The 24,612-nt window shown below is 49.7% G+C and overlaps 1 protein-coding gene across 7 annotated transcripts in view; it reads left to right on the forward strand.

Annotated features, from left to right (window-relative positions):
- Positions 1-24,612, forward strand: part of EXOC6B (exocyst complex component 6B) — a 304,572-nt gene that overhangs the window by 173,004 nt on the left and 106,956 nt on the right. For 5 of the 7 annotated variants that reach the window (XR_011337398.1, XM_069856623.1, XM_069856627.1 and 2 more), the window contains 8 exons: positions 2,260-2,331; positions 2,885-2,982; positions 3,931-4,036; positions 4,505-4,614; positions 10,444-10,555; positions 12,375-12,509; positions 13,515-13,694; positions 22,055-22,084. Coding sequence is in view for 6 of the 7 variants with exons in the window: in XM_069856623.1 (XP_069712724.1) it covers positions 2,260-2,331; positions 2,885-2,982; positions 3,931-4,036; positions 4,505-4,614; positions 10,444-10,555; positions 12,375-12,509; positions 13,515-13,694; positions 22,055-22,084 (843 nt within the window). In the remaining variant the exon portion in view is untranslated. The remainder of the gene's footprint in view (positions 1-2,259; positions 2,332-2,884; positions 2,983-3,930; positions 4,037-4,504; positions 4,615-10,443; positions 10,556-12,374; positions 12,510-13,514; positions 13,695-22,054; positions 22,085-24,612) is intronic. The other 2 variants (XM_069856625.1, XM_069856628.1) reach the window with 1 other exon arrangement.

The raw sequence follows: 24,612 nt of genomic DNA on the forward strand, positions 1-24,612 counted from the left end.
GAACTGGGTCTGTTCAGTCTGGAGAAGAGGAGGCTGAGGGGAGACCTTGTTGCTGTCTACAACTCCCTGAAAGGAGGCTGTGGTGAGGCAGGTGGTGGTCTCTTCTCCCAAGGAAAGAGTGATAGGATGAGAGGAAATAGCCTCAAGTTGTCCCAGGGGAGGTTTGGATTGGATATTAAGAAAAACCTCTTTACTGAAAGAGTGGGGAAGCATTGGAAGAGGCAGCTCAGCGTAGTGGTGGAATCTCCTTTCCTGGAGGAGTTAAAAGGACATGTAGATGTGGCACTTCAGGACATGGTTTAGTGGGCATGTTATTGTGTTGATGGTTGAACTTTGCCTTGGATACCTTTCCCAACCTCAGTGATTCTACAGCTTGTAGACCGTTGCCATCCATCCCATGTCACCATTGAGACTTGTTGGAGGGCTCCCACATCCATGAGGCTTGTTTGGTTCTTCTCCATCGGCCAAACTTAGACCTGTATTTTCTTCCTTGCTTCAGACGTTGACATCTTTTATCCCTTCTGATGGCTTTAGGGCATTATCTTTCTTTCTGACTTGCTTTTTTGGACATGGAGATGGAAAATGTCTTGCACATGGATTAATAGAGTCATTCCTCCTTGAGTTTCCACTGAGCTTTAAGTTCATTTCTCTTTCCAACTTATGATTCTGTATTTGGTCAAAGTCTGTCCGCAACTTTCTTCCAGTTGTCTCCCGTGTCCTGAGAGCTTGTGGAGCCTATGGGTGACACCGAGTGGCTCTGAGGGGACCATGAGTGGTGTCACCACGCTGAGTTGGGTCTTTAGGATTTCCCGTAGTGTCCTGACCTGCAATAAATACTCGTGTTGTAGCTCAGAGCGGTCACGATGCTGGAATAGAGGCGAGGAGCGACCTGATCCAGTGGGAGGTGTCCCTTCTCCTCAAGCTGAACCATTTAGCCTCGCTGTGATGCTTCATTAGCATCAGACACAACACGCTAAATATTAGATGAGAGGCGCTGCTGTCGTCTCAGAATGACAGCGCCTGGATTTGCTTCGTCTCCTCTCGCTTCCCAAGCAGCTCCTGGGGAATCTTAAAGACGCTTCAGGTATCTCTGGAGCCACCAAATCCTTCTTCATCGCGGAGAGCCCCAAAACCAGCGGGTTATGAGGAGAGATACCCTTATCAACGTGACTTCTTGCCCCAGACGGCGTGAGGGCCTGGCTTTAGGATAAAAGCTGCTCGTCTGTAGACTGTACGACCTGCTTGTGTCTTTGTTATCGCTCGAGTGATAACGTGGGAGGGCTGAGGGCAGCATTTATGGTCCAACTCTTTATCAATCAACTGGTGAGAGGATTGAATGGACCCTTAGTAAGTTCCTGGCTGACACTAAGCTGGGAGGAAGCATCGAGCTGCTTGAGGGCAGGGAGGCTCCAAAGGGATCTGGCCAGGCTGGATCCATGGGATGAAACCAACGGGATGAGGGTCAACAGGGCCAAGTGCCATGTCCTGTGCTCGGGGCACAGCAACCCTGTGCAGCTCCAGGCTTGGGGAAGAGTGGCTGGAAAGGTGCCTGGAGGTGGAGGACCTGCAGGTGTTGATTGACAGTCCTGAACATGAGCCAGCAGTGGCCCAGGTGGCCAAGAAGGCCAATGGCATCTTGGCTTGGAGCAGAAATGGCGTGGCCAGCAGGAGCAGGGAAGGGATTGTGCCGCTGGACTTGGCACTGGTGAGGCCACAACTTGAATCCTGGGTTCAGTTTTGAGTCCCTTGCTCCAAGAAGGACATTGAGAGGCTGGAGAGCATCCACAGAAAGGAACAGAGCTCAGAAAGGGACTGGAGAACAAGGGTTTTGGAGGCAGCTAAGGGACCTGGGGTTGTTCAGCCTCTGGAGAAAAGGAGGCTGAGGGGAGACCTCACCTCTGTGTACAAGTGCCTGAAAGGAGGTTGGAGCAAGGTGGGGGTTGGTCTCTTCTCCCAGGGAACAGGATGAGAACAAATGGCCTCAAGCTGCACCAGGGCAGGTTCAGATTGGACATCAGGAAAAAAATTCTTCATGGAAAGTGTTTTTGGGCTCTGGCAGAGGCTGCGCAGGGAGATGTTGAAATCCCCATCCCTGGAGGCTTTGAAAAATGGGTAGATGGGGTGGTCAGGGCTATGTTTTAGTTGTAGACAGGTACAGTTGGACTTGATGGTCTCGAAGGTCTTTTTCCAGCCTAGGGATTCTATGGTTTTTCCCACATGCTGCGTTTAAAACTGTGGTTTATTCTCCCTTCTTTGCAGTCCTACTGCTCGGACCCGAGCCTGGTGTTAGACTTGAAGAACCTCATTGTCCTCTTTGCAGATACACTCCAGGTATGTGACTGGTGACCACGCTTTCACCTCTCTCAGTGGTTGTGCTACTCACGGATGGTCCCATCAGTGGGGTTAGGTGGTTGATGTGGGCTTGCTGGGGTGGCCCAGCTTCTGGTTTTGGCTTTGTGATGCATGTATTGTGGCACCCAATGGACAGCCTGGTTAAGAGAGGCTGTTCTGTAGGCAAGGACCAGGTTGTGGCCACCTTCCAAGCCCTTGTACCTCCCTTCTGCACCCAGACCAGCCTTTACTAGTCCTTGGTCCTGCTACCTTAGGGTATCACCAACTAAATCCCTCCACCAGCACTGTCCACCTCTGGTTGTGGTAGAGGAGAACTGGACCCCGTGCTCCTTTTAGAGTTCAAGGCCATGTTGGGTTTTGAGGAACCTTCTCTAGTGGAAGATGCTCCTGCCTATGGCAAGGGGGTTGGAACTGGATGAGCTTTAGGTCCATTCCAACCCAAACCACTCCATGATTCCATGAAATCGTCTTCAACCACCTACTGCTGACTTTGTCTCATATGATGTTGCTTTCTTCTCCAACCCTGCTTCAGGGCTATGGCTTCCCAGTGAACCAGCTCTTTGACATGCTCCTGGAGATCCAAGACCAATATAGCGAAACCCTCCTGAAGAAATGGTCTGGAGTCTTCAGGTAAGCAGCTCTTTCAGCAAACTCTGGCGTGTCCCTCACAGAGTAGTTCTGGCCCATGAATGACGTCTTCCAAGAGATTATTAGCAAGCTTACGTTTAAATTTTGGGTAACCCCATGAGCTGGGCTCTCCCTGGACCAGGCAGAGCCAACTCAAGTAGTTATGAAGATCTTGTGTGTGATGATATTGGTGTAGACCAGAGGTTTTATGTCTCAGAGGGATTATGGGCTCGTTATGGAGCTCACAATGACAGTCACTGGATGGAAGAATGCACTGAACCATGTGTATCTTGGGCCATCAGCGTCATGTCCCTGAGCTGCTGCTCTAGGCATGTCCAGGAACTGAGCAGTTGCCCCCATGTAGGACGTGGTGCCTTATCCAGGGTCCTACGCCACTCTTGGGAGCGAGCAGCTCATCCTTGGTGGTCCTCCAGGACATCCCAGGAGGACAGAAGTGTCTCGGAGCATGGGGCACTGGGAGGAGGTGCAGGAGGCTTGTCAATGCCCCAGCAGCTCAGCGTTCATCTTCCTCAAGTCTGGTAGGACCGAAGGTTGTGTGGGCTTCACTGGGGGTGAAGCTGAACCTCCAGTCTGGTCTAAAATCACCACTAAGCTCTGATTGTGGTTCTACATAAGCTGAACTGGGAGAAGTCATCGAGTCCAGCTGCAGCAAAGGTGTCTTGAGGGGTCACAAACATGAGAAGTGTAGAACTACGGGGTCACAACTTAGACTGGCAGCTACCTTTTGAGAAAAGTCTTTTTCTGCCTTCCCTGGAGGTGTTTAAGGGACAAGTGGATGAGGCACTGAGGGACATGGGTTAGTGATTGATGGGAATGGTTGGACTTGATGATCCGGTGCGTCTTTTCCAACCTGGTGATTCTATGAATCTACCAGGTTGTGGTTGGTCTGGCATCAAAGCTGCATTTCTAACTTGTCTTTTCTTTTCTCAGGAACATCCTTGACTCCGATAACTACAGTCCCATCCCAGTGACGAGTGAAGATGTTTATAAGAAGGTAGTTGGCCAGTTTCCATTCCAGGATGCTGAACTTGAAAAGGTAACTGGGAAATGGAGAAGGTTCAGCTCCCTGCTTGTATCTGGAGTCCTCAGTGCAAAAAGGATGTGGACCTGTTGGAGCAAATCCAGAGGAGGCCACAAAGATGGTCTGAGGGCTGGAGAACCTCTGCTCTGAGACCAGGCTGAGAGAGTTGGGGTGGATCAGCCTGGAGAAGAGAAGGCTTCTAGGAGGTCTTAAAACAGCCTTCCGGTACCTGAAGGGGGTTCAGGAAATCTGGGGAGGGGCTCTTGATCAGGGAGAGGACAAGAGGAGCAGTTTTAAGGTAAAAGAGGGGAGATTGAAATGAGATAGTGAGAAGAAATGCTAGAATTAATTTGATTGCTTGGAACATCTGATGGGTCTTTTCCAACCTGGTGATTCTATTCTATGAACATGTTGCTGGAAAGCGGTCGTCGCTCCTCTTTAAATATCAGCTCGTGAGGTTCGTTTCCCTCCTCTGTTTCACAGCAACCGTTTCCAAAGAAGTTCCCCTTTTCGGAATTTGTGCCTAAAGTTTACAGTCAAATCAAGGAATTCATCTACGCCTGCCTGAAGTTTTCTGAAGACCTTCACCTCAGGTGGGAGTCGAGCGCGGTTATGTTGTAATGCGGAGATTTTTGTCTGCACTCAGAGATCTCAACACGCTTAAAATATCAATTCTCTTCCTCAACTCTGAAGAGAAGGACTTGGGGTGCTGGTAGATGAGAAGCTCAGCGTGAGTTTCCAGCCCAGGAACCAACCGTGTCCTGGGCTGTATCCGTAGAAGTGTGGCCAGCAGGGCAAGGGAGAGGATTCTGCCCCTCTGCTCCACGCTGGTGAGACCTCGCTTGGAGTCCTGCGTTCCAGATTCCTCAGCGCAGGAAAACTGTGGATCCATTAAAACAAGTCCAGAGGAGGCCACAAAGATGATGAGGGTGGGAGAACCTCCCATGGGAGGACAGGCTGAGAGAGTTGGGGTTGTTCAGCCTGGAGAAGAGAAAGCTCCAGGGAAACCTTAGAGCATCTTCCAGTGCTGAAGGTACTGGAAGCTGGGGAAAGGGGATCTTGGTCAGGGGTTGTGAGGATGAGGGGAATGGTTTTCAGCTGAAAGAGGGGAGATTGAGATGAGATCTTGGGAAGAAATGTTTTCTTGTGAGGGTGGGGAGGCCCTGGCTCAGGTTGTGCAGAGATGTGGTGGCTGCTCCATCCCTGGAGGTGTTCAGGCCCAGGTTGGATGGGGCTTGGAGCAACCTGTGGAAGGTGTCCCTGCCCATGGCAGGAGGTTGGAACTGGATGGGCTTTAAGGTCTCTTCCAACCCAAACCATTCCATGATTCAACTCTTTATGCTTCTCAACTACATGGATATAACCTTTTTGGGTTGGAGGTGGCTGATGGTCTCCTTGGAGACCTCTACGTGTTGTCTTCAGGCTGGAAAACTCTTCAGGTTTTGATTTGCCCCGTACGCTAATGAGTCTTGGCTGCTGGTTTAGGGGTTTAGTTTCTCTTCTTTCCCATGGGAGTTTATACACAAATAATATGATGTTTTTTCTTTTTAACCTCCAAAATCTGCTATGTGTTTACACTACGTGCTCCATCCCAAAGCACCTTGATACGGGTTTTGCCCAAGTGTACGCGTCTAAGATTACAAAACAACTTTAATTGCCATAAACTGCAAGTTGGTGCTTACTTTTTGCACCAAGCGATGTCCTCAGGTTGGTAGAGTATGTGCTGGAAGGGCCTCCAGGAAAGCTGGGGAGGGGCTCTTGATCAAGGAGGGCAGGGACAGGATGAGGGGGGAACAGTTTTAAGGTGAAATAGGGGAGATTTAGGTGAGATTGTAGGAAAAAGTGTGTGCTTGCAGCACACCAGGCCAACCTGCCACATCAAAACCAAGGCCAGCAGGGCGAGGGAGGGGATTCTGCCCCTCTGCTCTGGTGAGACCCCCCTGGAGTCCTGTGCCCAGTTCTGGAATCCTCAACATAAGAAGGAGGTGGAGCTGTTGGAACGGATCCAGAGGAGGCTACAAGGATGATCAGAGGGCTGGAGAACCTCCCGTATGAGGCCAGGCTGAGAGAGTTGGGGTTGTTCAGCCTGGAGAAGGCTCCAGGGAGACCTCAGAGCAGCTTCCAGTACCTGAAGGGGCTCCAGGAAAGCTGGGGAGGGACTTTGTGCAAGGGTCTGGAGTGACAGGACAAGGAGGAATGGCTTTAAATTGGAAAGAAGGAGATTTAGATGTGATGTTAAGAAGAAATTCTTCATGATGAGAGTGGTGAGACACTGACCCAGGTTGCCCAGGGAAGTTGTGGCTGCCCCATCCCTGAAGATGTTCAGGGCCAGGTTGGATGGGGCCTTGAGCAACCTGGTCCAGTGGGAGGTGTCCCTGCCTGTGACAGGAGGGTTGGAACTGGATGGGCTTTGAGGTCCCTTCCAACCCAAAAATCTGTGTTTCTGTAACTGATTTTTACTGGAAGGAGAGGTCCTCCTTCCCTTTTCCTCACAGTAGGGCATGAAGTTGGGCTGCATGTGGGGTTTCACCTCCATTGGCAACATGAGAAAAACCTTTTTCACGGAAAGGGTCATTGGGCACTGGCAGGGGCTGCCCAGGGAGGTGGTTGAGTCACCTTCCCTGGAGGGGTTTAAGGGCCGAGTGGATGACGCGCTGAGGGATGTGGTTTAGTGATTGATGGGAATGGTTGGACTTGATGATCCGGTGGGTCTTTCCAACCTGGTGATTCTATGATTCTGCGTCCTGGCCATGGATTGACACTGGATATTGGTCCAGTGCGAATGTGAAGCTAGGACAGTGTTCTGGGGACTCGACAGATGTTTGGGTGCCTCCACAAGTCTCCTCAGGGTTTTAATTCTCTTCCTTTGTGTGAGACATCATAATTCGGAGAGGCGCTTTCTCTCCATCTTCCTCTAGAGGAAGCGGTTGCTCATTGGTTGCTGTGGAAGCACGAGATGTTTCTCACCCCACGTTTGATCTCAGCCTTTCCCTGGTGGCAGGTTGTTCTCTTTGGTGGCTCCCAGGGCTCTTAACCTGGGGGTCACCATTAAGCATCTCGCTTTCTGAAGCCGTCGGAATGGTCCTATTTCACACGGATGCTGGTTTCGCCGACCCCCTCCTTCTGGTATTTCCCTCGCGCATTTTGTGCTCTTCACCATGATGGAGATGATTGGGTTTGTCAGTGAAGGGAAGAAACGTGTCCCTTAGGGTCCCTCCTTAGGGGTCCCCGTGGTCACGTTATTAAAATTCCTTTCGACATTGGGTTTTCTAGCTCTTTTTTTTTTTTTTGAGGAGCGCCGGTGGCTTGGGGGAAGGGAGCCCAGCTCTTGGCTTTTGGAGCCAAGCATTTGGAATATTTCTCTGTGAGCCCCTGTTGACACTTTCTTCATTTCACCCTGACAGCTTGAATTAGGTTTTATTAGGAAGCTCGGCTACAAAGCCGCCAGCGACTTTTCTTTCTCTTCTCTTTCTTTCTTTCTTTTTTTTTTTCTTCTCCGGTTGTCATTTACCTCGCACCCTGGAGTGCTCGGGGTCAGCCCGTCAGTCACGGGAGGCCTGAAGGTCACGACTACTGCTCTGGGATATGGGACATCAGCTGTCATTAACTTTTCCTGAGCGACCAGAGCCGGTGGCAGAAACCGTAGCTCATATTATTTCTAATTATCGTTTCTAAACGAGCTCCTTGTGTTCGTTGGCTGCGAACGTTCCCCTTGATGTTGAGAGGCTTGTGAAAATTCGTTTGCTTTTCAAGCGTTTGGAGCTCACTGTGTTTGTGGAGTTTTTTGTGTGGCTCTAATAAATTGATTGCGAGAAAGAAAACCTCCTTTATCTCTTCAGCAGTTCTGCTTTTGTTAAAAAACCGAGCTCATTGAAGAGATGCCCTTAAAAATATCCGCTCATTGGAAGGATTCTGCTGGTTCCAATGGAATTTGGCTTTGTAAGGATGTAGAATCATAGAATTTGGGTTGGAAGGGACCTCCAAGCCCATCCAGTTCCACCCCTGCCATGGGCAGGGACTCCTCCCAGTGGATCAGGGGCTTCAAGCCCCATCCAACCTGGCCTTGAACCCCTCCTGGGATGGGGCAGCCACAGCTTCCCTGGGCAACCTCAGACAGGGCCTCCCCACCCTCATAGTGAAGAATCTCTTCCTGATGTCTCATCTAAATGTTCCCCCTTCCAATTTAAAGCCATTCCCCCTCATCCTATCACTCTAAGCCCTTGGAAAATGTCCCTCTTCAGCTTTCAGAGGGGACACATCCCAGAAAGCCACCTGTGTCCTGGGCTGCATCCAGAGCAGTGTGGCCAGCAGGGTGAGGGATGGTTCTCCCACTCTGCTCTGCTCTCATGAGACCCCCACCTGGAGCCCTGTGTCCAGTTCTGGAATCCCCAACATAAGAAGGAAGTTCAACTATTGGAACAGGCCCAGAGGGGGCCATGGAGATCATGTGAGGTCTGGAGCACCTCCCATATGAGGCCAGGCTGAGAGAGTTGGGGTTGCTCAGCCTGGAGAAGAGAAGGCTCCAAGGGGACCTTAGAGCAGCTTCCAGTGCTGAAAGGGGCTCCAGGAAAGCTGGGGAGGGGCTCTTGATTGGGATGTTCAGGGATAGGACAAGGGGGAGTGGTTTTGAGCTGAAAGTGGGGAGGCTGAGATGAGATCTTAGGAAGAAAACTTTTATTGTGAGGTTTGGGAGGCCCTGGCCCAGGTTTCCCAGAGAAGCTGTGGCTGCCCCACCCCTGGAGGGGTTCAAGGCCAGGTTGGATGGAGCTTGGAGCCCCTGATCCAGTGGGAGGTGTCCCTGCTGATGACAGGGGAGTGGAACTGGATGGTCTTTGAGGTCTCTTCCAACTCAAACTATTCCACGATTCTTTGACTTTGTATAGAGATGTGGGTGAGGAGCAATAGTTGCCACTTGTCTCTGAATCTGGGAGTTTCAGTGCAAGTCATGCAGCAGCACAAGGAAGATCTTGGTTGACTTGGACAACTGAGTCAGTGAAGGATGTGTGGTTCTTGAGGACGATAGATGGGCTGGTTCAGGGGATGCTGCTGTGACCACAGAGTTGCTGTTGGAGAAGGTTTCCCCTTCCTTTCCTGAGCACCTGATGCTGATGGAGCAGGGCTCGGGCTCATTGCATCACTCTAACATTAAGTAATTATGGAAATTTGGGATATGCGAGCTGGAGAAAGGCTGGCAGTGCCCATCCCTGCCCCACCAGGACCCTGGGGACAGCACCCCAAGATCTCCCACCTCACGTTCTGGTGGTGCAGTAGCTGCACGTTCGCTTTTGTTCCTCCTGTCCATCCCTGCTTTGTAATCCGTCCCATTTGTCAGGTAGAACAGGAGAAGGAGCAAAAGGTCACGGCTTTGATTTACCGGGAGCCTTCAAGTTATTAACACTTCTCAGCCTACTAGTTGGAAACATTCTTTGCCCTCAGCTGCCAGAGAGAAAGCCCCGTGGTGTCAGGGCTAATGCGGGGCCAACGACTGATCAAAGGAGCCTTTCCTGGGGTGGGTTTCCAAAAACCTCCTTCAGAAAGAAGAGGTTGCACATAGCTGTCAGGGGTGTTGGAGGGGCTCGAGCTCTTAAGCAGAAATCCGACCCCTCAAGCTTCAATAATGTGATGGGTGCAACCATCATGAATGTATTGGAAGAACTTCCAGTCTGATTTATCAGTTATCCAGTTGGGTGGGGCCTTGAGCAGCCTGGTCTAGTGGGAGATGTCCCTGCCCATGGCAGGAAGGTTGGAACTGGATGATTTTTAAGGTCCTTTGCAATCTAAACCAGTGTTTTAGTTAAAGAAAAGTCATAAGAAGGTTGGAGGAGGGTGTTTCGGGGACTATATCTGTTCTTCTCATTGTATGGTTGGACTTGATGATCTCAAAGATATTTTCCAACCTAGGGATTCTATGACTTTAGGTCTTTGGTCCCTTTTCTCTTGCGTACTGAACATGTAGGACCCTCTATTCCTCTCTTGTTAGACCTCATCTGGAGTTCAGAGTCCAGTTCTGGAATCCTCAACATAAGGAGGAGATGAAGCTGTTGGAAAAGGTGCAGAGGAGGCTACAAAGATGATCAGAAGGCTGACGATTTTGAAGGTCCTTTCCAACCCAAACTATCCTATGATTCTGTGAACTCCAGCCTTGGGTGTAGGGTGGTGCTCGGGGCACCTCCTACCTGTGCTGGACTTGCCTCTCTAAGTGGAGAGGTTCAAGAATGTAGGTTTAGCTGGTGTTAGTCCCCCTTCTATATAATCATGTGCACAGAAAGGCCTAAATTGTTGATTTTTTTTTGTATGTATTTTATGTATTTGTGCCTCTAAATGATACCAGGACGACGAGAGTTGGGAAGGAGGTTGGGTGATGGCGATGAGGACTCCAGCTGGTTTTCTTTACAGTTCTCTCTTTAAATTCAACTTTTCAGCTCCACCGAAGTGGATGATATGATTCGAAAATCGACAAATCTGCTGCTGACTCGAACTCTGAGCAACTGTTTACAGAACGTCATCAAGAGGAAAAATGTTGGGCTGACGGAGGTAAGATGAGCATCAAGGGGAGTCCTTTCCAGGGAAGATGACAGAAGGGGGATCGGTCCCTTGGTGTTCCTTACGATACATTCTGAGATGCTGGGTTGGAACTGGTAGAGAAGGACCTGGGGGGTTTGATCACGAGCAGCTGAACGTGAGCCAGCAGTGGCCCAGGTGGCCAAGGAGGTCAATGGCATCTTGGCTTGGATCAGAAATGGTGTGGCCAGCAGGAGCAGGGAGGGGATTGTGTCCCTGGGCTCAGCTCTGGTGAGGCGACACCTTGAATCCTGGGTTCAGTTTTGGGACCCTCACTCCAAGAAGGACCTTGAGGGGCTGGAGCCCATCTAGAGAAGGGAAGGGGCTGGAGAACAAGGGTTATGAGAGGTGGCTGAGGGACCTGGGGTTGTTTAACCTGGAGAAAAGGAGGCTGAGAGTAGATCTTCTCATTGTCTACAACTGCCTAGAAGGAGGTTGTAGCGAGGCGGGTGTTGGTTTTTTCTCCGAAGTGACAGGCAATAGGACGAGAGGGAGTGGCCCCAAGTTGCTCCAGGGCCAGTTCAGATTGGATATCAGGTAAAATATCTTCATGGAAAGGGTCCTCAGACCCTGATAGAGGCTGCCCAGGGAGGTGGTGGAGTCCCCATCCCTGGAGCCAGGTAGATGAGGTGCTCAGGGATCTGGTTTAGTAGTGGACAGGTGTGTTTGGCCTTGATGATCTCGAAGGTCTTTTCCAACCTAGTGATTTTATGATTCTGTGGGTGTACAGAAGATAATGATGGGTGTGATAACCTAGAAGATACCAGGGTGAGGTCTGCTGCTCACCCCCAGTGCCCTCAGATGAGTTAAACCTCATGGTTTCTTTGTTGAACTCCTTAGTACAACGTTGTTTGGTGTCACTCAAGACATGGGTTACTTAGGGTTCATTAGCAGATGGAATCCTTGTGATGTGACACGGCTTTTCTCTGTAAGCCCTTTGTGGTTGAGCTGGGCTGAAACGAGCCCTGACTGACAGGTGAATGTAGGAAAGGAATTCACAGAAATAACTGTTTGTGGTATGAGCGGCTGTCATGGGAGATGAATCCCTCCTAAAATTGGCTTCTATTTAAGTTTCTGGTGTTGTTAAAGGAGGAGAACCTTGGAGCGTGGAGCAAAGTTTAGTGTATTTGCACAACGTCAACTTTTCACGCCAAAAGTCTTTCTAAATTTGCATCCCTTAACCTGGCACGTCCCTGGTGTTGGGAGCACCATCTCTTACCGTCTCTGCTCTCATGAGACCTCACCTGGAGTCCTGCATCCAGTTCTGGAGTTCTCAGCACAGGAAGGATGTGGAGCTGTTGATGCGAGTCCAGAGGAGATCAAGGAGATGATGTGAGGGCTGGAGGACCTCCTGTATGAGAAGAGGCTGAGAGAGTTGGGCTTCTTCAGCCTGGAGAAGAAAAGGCTCCGGGGAGACCTTAGAGCAGCTTCCAGTACTGAAAGGGGCTCCAGGGAAGCTGGGGAGGGGCTCTGGATCTGGGAGTGCAGGGACAGGATGGGAGGGCAATGGTTTTGAACAGCAAGAGGGGAGATGGAGATGAGATCATAGGAAGAAATGTTTTCTTGTGAGGCTGGGGAGGCCCTGGCCCAGGTTGCCCAGAGCAGTGGTGGCTGCTCCATCCCTGGAGATATCCAAGCCCAGGTTGGATGGGGCTTGGAGCCCCTGATCCAGTGGGAGGTGTCCCTGCCCATGGCAAGGAAGTGGATCTGGATGATCATTGAGGTCCCTTCCAACCTGAACCATTCCTTCTTTCTACGATTCTACCTTTCAATCCCTTTTTTGCCTTTTCAGCTTGTACAGATCATCATAAATACAACCCATTTGGAGAAGTCCTGCAAGTTCCTTGAAGAATTCATTACCAACATCACTAACGTACTTCCTGAAACTGTCCATACTACAAAACTCTACGGGACTACAACCTTCAAGGTGTGATGGGCTGGTAGATCCACCTCTGGAGAGATGTTGTTTGGTTGGAAAGTGTTTGCTTTCAAACCGTATGTGTATATTTTTCCACTCCCTTTAGCGTTATCTCAAGGTTGGCAGAAGCTGCTGGACTTCTCAGTCCTGAAAGCTTTAAAGCTCAACCCAGCAAGGTCCACTCAGATACTTTATATGAAATGTGAAGGCCGTGCTTGAGTGAACTTTGGGGTCTCTGAATTGTATCCTGGGGCCAGAAAGCAGGAGACTGGAACAGTGATGAGGAACCCAACAACAATATTGAACTGGTTAGGCAAGGATTGCTCTCTCTAGGTAATTCAGAAGGAGATTTGAGGCCCCATGTCCCCAGCGAGTCCATTTGTTGTCTCATCGTCTACCTATTTGGCCTAAGGGTGAGTCTTCCTACCTTAGTTGTTATGAGTTCAGGCTGAGAGAGTTGGAGTTGTTCAGCCTGGAGAAGAGAAGGCTCTGGGGGGAGACCTTGGAGCAGCCTCCACGTGCTTAAATGAGGTCCACATGCTTAAATGAGGAAGGAGAAGTGGTGGCTGCCCCATCCTTGGAGGTGTTCAAGGCCAGGCTGGATGTGGCTTTAAGCAACCTGATCCAGTAGGAGATGTCCCTGCCCGTGGCAGGGGGCTTGGAACTGGATGGGGTTGGAGGTCCCTTCCAGCCTAAACCAATCTATGATTCTTCTTTCTGACAGGACGGCTTCTCTGTGGCCCTTCTGTATCCTATACCCACACGTAGTTTGGGTCTCCACCGTGTTCCATTTGGGATGTTCCTCTCCTGTTTATCTTCCATCCTGTGCTAGATTTGTCCTCCTGGTTGCATCACAGGCAGAGACGCCACCCTGATCTTGCTTCCCACTGACATGGTGGCCCCTGTCTTACTACTATGAGCTACCCTGAGGCTTCTGCAGCCCTGTAGTCATCTAAGAGTGCTTTGTCTTCTACCTTCAGGCTCCATTCTATGTAACATGGTCTTGTTTCCCAGGACGCCCGCCACGCTGCCGAGGAGGAGATTTACACCAACCTGAACCAGAAGATAGACCAGTTCCTACAGCTGGCGGACTACGACTGGATGGCCATGGAGCCGGGCAGCAAGGCCAGCGACTACCTTGTGGACCTCATTGGCTTTCTCCGCAGCACGTTTGCCGTGTTCACTCACCTCCCGGTAAGTGATCTTCACCGATTTGCTTCTTTCTTCCATCCAAAGAGCACGCGGGCATTTGATGGTACTGGAAGTGGATGGTTCCTCAAGCTTTATGGTGGACAATGGAAGAGGGGTCTGGTGTCAAGCGTTATGAAACAACTGATTGTATTTAAAACTAGCTTTTTCATGTGTTACTGGAAATTGGGCTTTAATGAGAGTCTTTCCAAGTGTTTTTAAGTCTACGTTTACGTGAGCGAGGGCAACACCATGGTCTAACATGTAGAAGTAGGATCACGAGTCTCCACAACTACCTGAGAAGAGGTTGTGGAGAGGAGGGAGCTGGGCTCTTCTCCCAAGTGACAGGGGACAGGACGAGAGGGAATGGCCTCAAGCTCCACCAGGGGAGGGTCAGGCTGGACATTAGGAAAAAATATTTCATGGAAAGGTTGATTGGTCCCTGTCCGAGGCTGCCCAGGGAGGGGGCTGAGTCCCCTTCCCTGGAGGGGTTTAAGGGATAGGTGGGTTAGGTGCTGAGGGACGTGGGTTAGTGATTGATGGGAATGGTTGGACTCAGTGATCTGGTGGGTCTCATGCAGCCTGGTGATTCTATGGTTCTAAGTCACTGGCCACTTGTATTTTAGATATGTCAGCTTTCAGTTTAAAAGATGTTCAAGATGGTTTTCAAGCGATTCTAGTGTGAGTGTTATTAGAACTGCAGATGTATTTCCAAATCATGGAATGCTTTGGGCTGGAAGAACCTCAAATCCCATCCAGTTCCAACCCCCCTGCCATGGGGAGGGACACCTCCCACTGGATCAGGGGCGCCAAGCCCCATCCAACCTGGCCTTAATCATCTCCAGGGATGGGGCAGCCACAACTTCTCTGGACAACCTGGGCCAGGGCCTCCCCACCCTCATTGTGGAGAATTTCTTCCTAATGTCTAGTATCAATCTTCCCCCTTCTAATTTAAAGCCATTCCTCCTCATCCTATTGCTCCAGGCCTTCCCCATCTTTCCTGGAGCCCCTTCAGATACTGGAAGCTGCTCTAAGGTCTTCCTCGAGCCTTCTCTTCTCCAGGCTGAACCACCCCAACTCTCTCAACCTGTCCTCGTATGGCAGGTTCTCCACCCCTTCAATTATCCTTGTAGCCTCCTCTGGACCCATTCCAACACCTCCATCTCCTTATGTTGAGGATTCCAGAACTGTTTCTCTCTTTTTCTCTGGTGTCTTAACTATGATTGTGTTTATGCTGCTGTTGCCATCAAAAGTGTTTTATGTGGGTTTTTTTGTGCTGCTGGCTGACTAGTGTCCCATTGAATAGGAAAAATATGATTATCGGGGAGTTTTCTTCCTGTAAATAAGATTTGTTTGGAGCTGTCTGGATATGAACTTATGAGTATCTTCAGTCAGCAGGTGTTTGGAAATTGCAAATCTACTTCCCAGTATGATTGTTCGCAGAGCAGTTTCAGATCGTTCTTCTTTTCTGGGTTGTTATTTGTTTGTTGTCAGGGGGTTCAGGATTGTAGACCATCCGCACTCAGGGGGGCACCTTTCATGAGCTTGGAGATAAATGAGAAGAGAAGACTAATAACACCCAAAAGCATTTCCTTAAATCCATTCTGCTTGTTTGCGTCACTGAGGTTGCTCTACTGGAAGGATGTTCAAGGACTCCAAAGCATTTTTAGATGGTGTTACAGTCCCCAGGTTTGGTTCGTGTCTTTTGGTCTTCCCTGTCACAGCAGGAAGACTTGGTGGCCAGATCTGCTGTGGATGGAGAAGCCACCTAAAGAGAAATGGAAGTGGCTTTTCCAGCTCTCTGTACCTGGAGGACCTGTTGAGGAATCATAGGATGGTTTCAGCTGGAAGGGACCTTGAAGCCCATCCAATTCCAACCTCCTGCCATGGGCAGGGACACCTCCCACTAGATCATGTTGCTCCAAGCCCCATCCAGCCTGGCCTTCAACACCTCCAGGGATGGGGCAGCCACAGCTCCTCTGGGCAACCTGAGTCAAGACCTCCCCACCCTCACAGGAGAATGTTTCTCCCTAAGATCTCATCTCATGTAGCTTAAAACTCTTTGCTGTGTCCTGTCTCTGTGCTCCCTGATCAAGAACCCCTCCCCAGCGTTCCTGGAGCCCCTTTCAGCATTGGAAGCTGCTTTAAGGTCTCTCTAGAGAGAGACCTCCAGCTCTCTCAGCCTGGCCTTGTATGGGAGGTTCTCCAACCCTCAGGTCGCTTTCATCTCCTTCTCTAGATCTGTCCCAATAGATCCTCGTCCTTTCTGTGCTGGATCTTTTGGGCCGAGTCCAGAGTAAATGCAAGCATCTTTCCCAATTCTCTGTACCTCGAAATGCTCTTGAGGAGAAGGTGCTTTCTCAGCTCTGATGCTACTGGAAGAAACTTCTAAATCAAGTCTTACTTCCTGAGCAGAGAGGTTGAAATTGGTTTGATTGATGTTCTTGTACAAGACAGGTTAATTGCCCTGATGTCCCCTCTGTTGGGTGCTGTGAGCAGTACAGCTGGTGGCCGTGGAGCAGGTGACCTCTGGAGGTGTTTGGAGATAGCTGGGTTCCTTAACTCCTGGTTTCCTCCTTAAAAAAGGAGCTGTGGCTGCACAAGGTTGTCACCTGGAGACCAGTTGTATAAATCCTACTGGGAGTACTTGGGTAGGAAAGTAATAGAACTTGACAGGGAGATTGGTCTCTGCAACAGAGCATGAAGCGTTACTAGCAGGAGAGATGAGGATGGGGACACATGCCCGTGATGATTTATGAGGTGGGCCTGGAGCGATTTATCTTCCTTAAATATTCATGTTTCCTTTTGGAGTGACTTAAAATTATTTTGGATACTGGGAGGGTAGTGAAGCTTAGGAAGGGGCTGGAGAACGAGGCTTATGAGAGGCAGCTGAGGGACCTGGGGTTGTTCAGCCTGGAGGAAAGGAGGCTTAGACAGTGATGAGGTCCCCACTAAAACTGCCTGAGAGGAGGTTGGAGTGAGGTGGGTGCTGGTCTTTTCTCCCAAGTGACAGGTGATGGGACGAGAGGAAATGGCCTCAAGTTTCTCTGAGGCAGGTTCAGGTTGGACATCAGGAAAAACTTCTTCACCAAAAGTGTTCTGAGGCCCTGGCAGAGGCTGCCCAGGGAGGTGGTGGAGTCCTCATCTCTGGAGGGGTTTAAAAGCTTTGTAGATGAGGTGCTCAGGGATCTGGCTCAGTAGTGGGCAGGTACAGTTGGACTCGATGATCTCAAAGGTCTTTTTCAACCAAGCAGTTCTATGAAAGAATGAGAGGGGCTTGAGAGAGGGAGGAACTACCTCCAGAAAAGGGTGGATGATCAATAAATGAGGGCATTGCAGGATTTCTGGTGGCAAGGTAGAGCTGTTTCTGTGCTGCTGGTCTTAATCCAACCCAAATAGTTAGCACCATAAGGTTAGAATCCAAGAGGAGTTACTCCCCTTTTTGAAATAAGTATGCAGCCCTTTCCAGCTGTAAAATAAAAGATTTATTTCTTGCCAGTAGCTCAAAATGAGAAGCAAATGTCTGTGTCATAGAATCGATTGGTTTGAAAGACTTCTGAGATCATCGAGTCCAACCGTACCTGTTCACTGCTAAACCAGATCCCTGAGCACCTCATCTACCCGGCTTTTAAACATCTCCAGGGATGGGGACCCCACCACCTCCCTGGGCAGCCTCTGCCAGGACTGGAGAACCTTTTCCATGAAGGTATTTGAGCTGTAGACAGTGATGAGGTCTCCCCTCATCCTCCTTTTCTCCAGGCTAAACAACCCCAGGTCCCTCAGCCGCATCTCACAACCCTTGTTCTCCAGCCCCTTCCCCAGCTCTGTTTCCTTCTCTGGATGAGCTCCAGCCCCTCAGTGTCCTTCTTGGAGTGAGGGGCCCAAAACTGAACCCAGGATTCGAGGTGCAGATTCACCAGGGCTCTGTTCAGAGGGACAATCCCTTCCCTGCTCCTGCTGGCCGTACTCCTTCTCATCCAAGCCCAGATGCCATGGGCTCCCTTGGCTGCTAGGGCCACTGCTGGCTCATGTTCAGCCACTATCAACCATCATTGGAGAGTGGAGCGTCTCCTTCTTCCTAGAACTGTCCTCCATGCAATACCACCCCTTCCTCATCTTGTGACCTTTGTTTGGAAGTGCCCTTGTTTTCTAGAGCAGGTACTTGCGTTGACTGAGTTCGTATGATTTTAAAAGAAGTGAGAAGCCTTCTCCTGATATTTGAACAGGTTTTTAGAAGAAAAGAGTGGCAGTCTGAGGAGATGACTAAGTGGTAGGAGCTGAGCTACTCATCTGCCTTTTGTCACGACAGTAATTACACCAAAAAACCCTTTACCTGCTGATCAAAGAAACTCGGCTTGGACATGTCAGCAGTTACTGCTCGAAAATTATGCCAAGAAAAAGTGCCGTCCTGGAATAGAACGGAGCCGAAAGTCCTGAGCCTGCAAAAATGCAGGTGGCTCCTTAACTTGACTGCTGTGAGTAATCCCATTGTCTCAGACGGGGCCACTCATCTGCAGGAAACCTTGCTGGGGTCAAGGCTCCAGGTCACCACAAGGCAAATCAAATGGCCTTGAAGGGTCCAGTTGACTCAAGTCAACTTTTTGGAGAGGAGCAGAGATGCTGAATGAGCTGAAATGTGACTCCAAGCCAAGATTTGGGGTTTGTGTTTCTATTTTTTTGGATACATGAGGCTGAATTTTTTTCTCTATTTACTGTGGTGAATTGGAGAATGGTTGAGGTTGGGTTGGACCTCTGGAGGTCGTAGAATCACGACATGGCTTGCGTTGGAAGCGACATTTAAAGGTCGTATAGTCCAGCCCCTGTGGAATGAGCAGGGACATAAGATCATAGAGTGGTTTGGGTTGGAAGGGACCGTAAAGATCAAGTTCCATGGGCAGGGACACCTCCCACTGGTCAGGTTGCTCCAAGCCCCATCCAGTGTGGCCTTTGAACCTCTCCAGGGATGGGGCAGCCACAACTTTGCTGGGCAGCCTGAGCCAAGGCCTCAGCATCGTCTTTGTGAAGAATTTCTTCCTAATATCTTACCCAGAGCTTCCCCCTTCCACTTTAAAGCTGTTCCCCCTCATCTTCTCGCTCCAGGCACGTGTTATAAGTCTCTCCCCAGCTTTCCTGGAGCCCCTTCAGGTGCTGGAAAGCCTCTATAAGGTCTCCTGGGAGCCTTCTCTTCTTGAGGCTTAACAACCCCAACTCTCCCAGCCTGTTCTCATAGCAGGGATGTTCCAGAGATGTCTTCAACTGGTTCAGGTTGCTCAGAGTTCCATCCACGGAATAGAATCATAGAATAGAATAGTTTAGGTTGGAAGGGACCTTAAAGATCTTCTAGTTCCACCCCCTGCCATGACTCCTCCCAGTGGCTCAGGTTGCTCCAAGCCCCATCCAACCTGGCCTTGAACACCTCCAGGGATGGAGCAGCCCCAACTTATCTCACCTAGAATCTTTCCAGGGATGGGACATCTGCTCTTTCTCTGGGCAACCAACCAGGTCATCTGGTCCAGCCCCCCTGCTGATGCAAGAAAAATAACCCAGAGCAAAGCTTGTTGCTTGTGGAGTGGTTGGAAGACTCTCCAGCTTCTCTAGTGTTCCGTGAGGGTTTGTGTTCCCTATTTGTTCCTTTAGAGCATCGGAGTAGATGATGTGGGCGATGGTTGAAAACACTTGATATTAGGAATCCCTGGAATCCATTTGGGATTTGAGGCTTTGCTTTGGGGACCCTGAGCTGCGAGATGCTGAGGTCACGCTGGTGGGGACAGCGTGTGGCGGCGACGGGAGGAGAAGTTCGCAGCGAAGCAACCTGCGGGGGGTGGGGTTGGTGCATTCCACCCTCTGCGTGGAATTTTCATGGTGGTTTTGAGCCACAATTCGAAAATGCTCTGCTGAGCTCCCAAAAAAACCCTCTCGGAGCAAATAACCCGCTGGTGGAAATCAAAGCAGAATTAACATTTTGGCTTCTTGGCTGCCCTTTCCCTGTGTTAACCAACAAGCCTCGGTTCCTGCTGTTGCTGAGTTTATTAATATGGGATGCGTGGGCCTCCTTGAAAAGAAAATACATCTTATTTTTTAAGAAGGTGGCGGGCGGGGGGAGACGACGATGCCACAGGGATGTATTTCAGCAGCAAAAAAAAAAAGAAAAAAAGGTGGTTTCTGGTTTTCAGCACCTAAAGGGCCACGGCCTCGGAAAAAAATTACCATTTCCAGCCTTGGGACTTTGAAAAGAATGATTGAAAAAAGCCTTTTGTCTTTGCTGGCCGCTTGTTGTTTTTATTTCTTGTTAGACAAGTTAATGTAAATCGCCTTGACGGGGCTACTCCAAACACACTGATTTGTTGACATTAAGCTTCTCGGAGATGGAGGGTTGTGTCAACACCTCCAGGGACCTGTCAGGGTAACAAAGCAAGGATGTTTGCTTGGGGGAGGGGAGCGGAGTTGGAGGGGGAAAGGGAGGAGGGGGGCTTGTTTTTATTTGAAGTTTCCTTTAATCCTCTGTTAGTCTTGTATCTCGATAACCTCCTTGGGAAGGTAAGCGGGGCAGGTCAAGAGGTGACGGTGACCTGGGAAGGGGAAGCAATCTTTCAGCGAGGGAAGGCCCGAGCGCTCGGTGTGAACTCCCTACAGAGGGATTTTTAGGTGGAATGGGCTTTTTTTTTTTATTTTCCCCTCCTTTGTGCTTATATTTGTCAGATGGCAAGCACGGATTGCGGATGGAGCCACACAAACTCCGCTGGTTTTGCCTTATTCACCATCTTGGCATCTCATCCCAATTCCAGATAAATACGTGGCTGGTGCAGCTTGTGCTGTGGCAAAAATATCTTTGAAAGTGTTTATTTTCTTTATAAGGAGAATGATCACCGATGTTTTTATTTAAAAACCCAAATCCCCCTAATATTTTATAATATCTCTCTCTGGGGAGGCCTTAAAGTGGCCTTGCTGCACCTGAAGGGCCTCCAGGAGGGCTGGAAGGGACTTTCTACAAGGTCCTACAGGCCTTGTGAGGAGCGGCTGAGAGAGCTGGGGGTGTTTAGCCTGGAGAAGAGGAGGCTGAGGGGAGACCTCATTGCTCTCACAACTACCTGAAAGGAGGTTGTGGAGAGGAGGGAGCTGGGCTCTTCTCCCAAGGGACAGGGGACGGGACATGAGGGAATGGCCTCAAGCTCCACCAGGGGAGGTTCAAGCTCAACATTAGGAAAAAGATTTTCATGGAAAGGGTCATTGGTCCCTGTCAGAGGCTGCCCAGGGAGGGGGTTGAGTCTCCTTCCCTGGAGGGGTTTAAGGGACAGGTGGATGAGGTGCTGAGGGACATGGGTTAGTGATTGATGGGAATGGTTGGACTCGATGATCTGATGGGTCTCTTCCAACCTGGTGGTTCTATGATAAGACGAGGAGGAATGGCCTTAAATTGGGAGGGGGAAGATTTAGCTGAGACAGTAGGAAGGAGTTCTTGGTGATGGGGGCTTGGAGCAGCCAGTGGGAATTGTCCCTGCCCATGGCAGAGGGTGGACTTTGAGGTCCCTTCCAACCCATTCTATGAAAAGGCATGGAAGTAAAATGCCTTAAGCTTTACCCCCAATGCAGCCTTGATAGCCTTGAGAGATACCCAAGTGGAATGTGACCGACATGAAAACCCCATGTGATCATCAGGCCACCTTTAGATTTGTGTGAGTCTCGTCTGTGCTTAGATAACAGCTCCTTGCACTTGCAAGAGCTCAGCAGATCTTGCTTGAGCTGATACCTGCTGTCATATAGAATCATCAGATGGTTTGTGTTGGAAGGAGCCTTAAAGCCCATCCAGTTCCACCTCCTGCCATGGGCAGGGACACCTCCCACTGGACCAGGTTGCTCCAAGCCCCATCCAACCTGGCCTGGAACACCTCCAGGGATGGATTATCTACCACCTCTCTGGGCAGCCTGGGCCAGGGCATCACTAACCTCATAGTAAAGAGTTTTTTTCCTTAGGATCTCATCTCAACCTCCCCTCTTTCAGGTTGAAACCATTCCCCCTCGTTCTCTTGTTGCAGTCCCCAGCTTGCTAGGGTTTGACATCCGTTGCCTCCATCTTACAGATGGGAAAACTGAGGCTCGTGGGCATTGACTTATTGAGCGTATTGAATTCTAGCAAAAGTGGTCTCATGGTACTTTGATTTTCTTCGTCGTCCTCATTAGACCAAGTTCAAGAAACCCTTATTTTGCATTTTAATCCTCTGCCAGCTGCTGAGCTGGTGCCTCGGTTGGAGCATTGATGGGTTGTAGGCACCGCTGGGCGATGATGGGTCTGTAGCTCTCTGCCTTTCTCACTGTTGCTTTGCTCTATTCTGTGTTTGACTTTCAACTCCCTGTGTTGTCCTCCGTAGGGGGATGTAGATGTCCACTCTACCATGTCGGTGAGTACACGACTGCGTGTCCTATGCGTTTGGTCTGCTCTGCTCGCACCTCAAATGTTAGAGGGCAAGTTGAACCAGAAAAGGTCTCGGAAGGGAGGAAAGGAAAAGATCGAGTAGATTTTTAAATCGATAGGATAAAGAAGAGACTGGAGGGGAAGGCTTTTCTTCTAGATGGTTGCTCACACGCATGTTGTTGCAGTAGCGTTGCTAAATAGTTGCTTTTAGAGCATGTCCCATTGGTTCCTTTTATCCCTCCTGCATCCCTTTACGTGTGGAGAATTAGGAGGAAACGTCCGTTATCAGGGCGAGTGTGATGGGATCTTCAGCCTCTGCTTGAATAAAGAAAAGATCTTTGTGAAATCCCACCTTGCTCCCTGAGTTTTGTTCAGACAAATCCCCTGTGGGGATTTCAGCTTGATGTTCCTCCTGGTCTAAGTTCTCCGACCCAGTGCTTGGACCACTAAGCCTTCCCTCCAGCTGGTCAAACAGTATTTTATTCAGAAAATAACGTGGGTTCTTGATGTCTTCTATCTTCCTCTTTGGATTAGGGCACAATTAGCACAAAGCAAGCCAAGTGGACCTTTTGGACCTACCTTCTGGTTCAACAAACCCCACTAATTGTCATCGTTTCTGCTTGTTTCTGGGGATAGATTGCAAACAAAGTGCTCTCAAGCTACCTTGTTTCCTCTATTCCCGTGTCCGCAAGCCAAGGCACGTGCGAGCAAAATGTGCCTCGATGGCTTTTGTTGGTGCAGCCCTTGCTCAGCATGGTTGTGCGGTGTGAGATGCGGCCGGTGGGGAGGTGCAACCTCTCCCCTAGCTTCTGCTTTTCCATCTTGAACCTCTGCTCTTCATTTTAATGCTGAGCTGCTGTGGTGGCATCGATATTTCATGCCGCGGTTGGTTGCTTGGACCCTTTTTCCTGGAAACTGAACGTAGCTAAGCCTTGAATTGTTGCAGGTTCTGGGCACCCGGGGGGTTTCTAAGTCAACATCAAGGTCTCAAATCAACATCATCTTCTGGAAAGAACGAACCTTGTTAAAGCAGCTACCACAAAAGCTCCAACTTGGTTGCTGTGAGGGCTGCAGGAGCTGCCCACGATGCTGGGGAGCAGGCAGAGATGCTTTGGGCATCTCCCCTGATCATGGATTTCCAGAACTGGTGTTGAATATCAACCACCCCATGGGCTGTCCCCAGGCCGTGCGAGATGCAAAAAAATAGTTTGCCTCTGGCTTTTCGAGCCTTCCAACCATTTTGAAGCCAGATGTATTTATTCCTTTAATTGAATCCAGTGCCGAGGCAGCTATGGAGTCGGCTTCCTACAGAGAGGGTTGCATTAGTTTCATTAAGGTAAATCAATGAAAAATAATACCTGGAGGTCCCCTGGAAAGGGTCAGGAGCGGAGTAATCCCTTTATATGGTGGGATGTTGCTAGCCTGCTCTTAATTGTTTTGTTCTTAACTGCGACGGACCCAAATTTTCCTTTTAACCTCTCTAATTTTTGGTTCTCCAGGTAGCTCGTATTAATTGGTGGAAATAAATCGCTAATCTGTCTAAAAGAGGCTGAAAAATAAAAATCTGATCACATGAAATAACAGAACAAAGAAGGGATTGTAACATAGCTTAAAATATCCGGTAGGAAGTAGTTGTGGCTAATCCTGGAAGTTGGTGGTGGTGTAGATAGAGGTGCATGTCAAAAAAAAAAAAAAAAAAGCAGTGAGGTGCCTGGGATGCAGATGTAGACAGGGCATGAGCAGTGTCCAAAATCTTCTCTGTATCTTAGAATGATGAAATGGGTTGGGTTGGAAGGGAACTCGAGAATCATCCACTTTCAGCCTCCTGCCATGGGCAGGGACACCTCCCATGAGATCAGGTTGCTCCAAGCCCCATCCAACCTGGCCTTGAACATCTCCAGGGATGGAGGAGCCACCACTGCTTTGGGCAACCTGGGTCAGGGCCTCCCCTCCCTCACAGGAGAACATTTCTTCCTAAAATCTCATCTCAATCTCCTCTCTTTCAGCTGAAAACTATTCCCCTCCTCCTATCCCTGCCCTCCCTGATCAAGAGCCCTTCCCAAGCTTTCCTGGAGCCCCTTCAGGTACTACAAGGCTGCTGTAAGATCTCCCCAGAGCCTTCTCTTCATGCTCAACAACCCCAAACTCTTTCAGCCTGTCCTCCTATGGGAGGTGCTCAGATACCTTCGTGGTCCACCTCCTATTCTCTTCAGAGGGCTCCCTCTGCTCTCCAGGGATGTTCTGAGTCTCCTGAGGGATCACTCAGACCAGCTTTCCTTAAAGTTGAACAAAATGCCCTTAAAACGAGTGGAGGAGATGGGCTGGTGACTGGACCAGCGCTTGCAGGGCTGTGTGGTCCTCTCCTGTCCTTGTTGCTGCAGTCTGGTAGCTGGGCTTTACTTTTCTGGTCTTCTCAAGTGTCTCCAAAATCCCATCTCCTTAAACTGAATGAATTGAAACAAGAGCTAATGGTTGCTTTAAAGCAAGAACCAAAGCATTCAAATGGGGTGGATT

Source organism: Phaenicophaeus curvirostris, chromosome 4 (assembly GCF_032191515.1).
Source record: "Phaenicophaeus curvirostris isolate KB17595 chromosome 4, BPBGC_Pcur_1.0, whole genome shotgun sequence".
Taxonomy (NCBI): domain Eukaryota; kingdom Metazoa; phylum Chordata; class Aves; order Cuculiformes; family Cuculidae; genus Phaenicophaeus; species Phaenicophaeus curvirostris.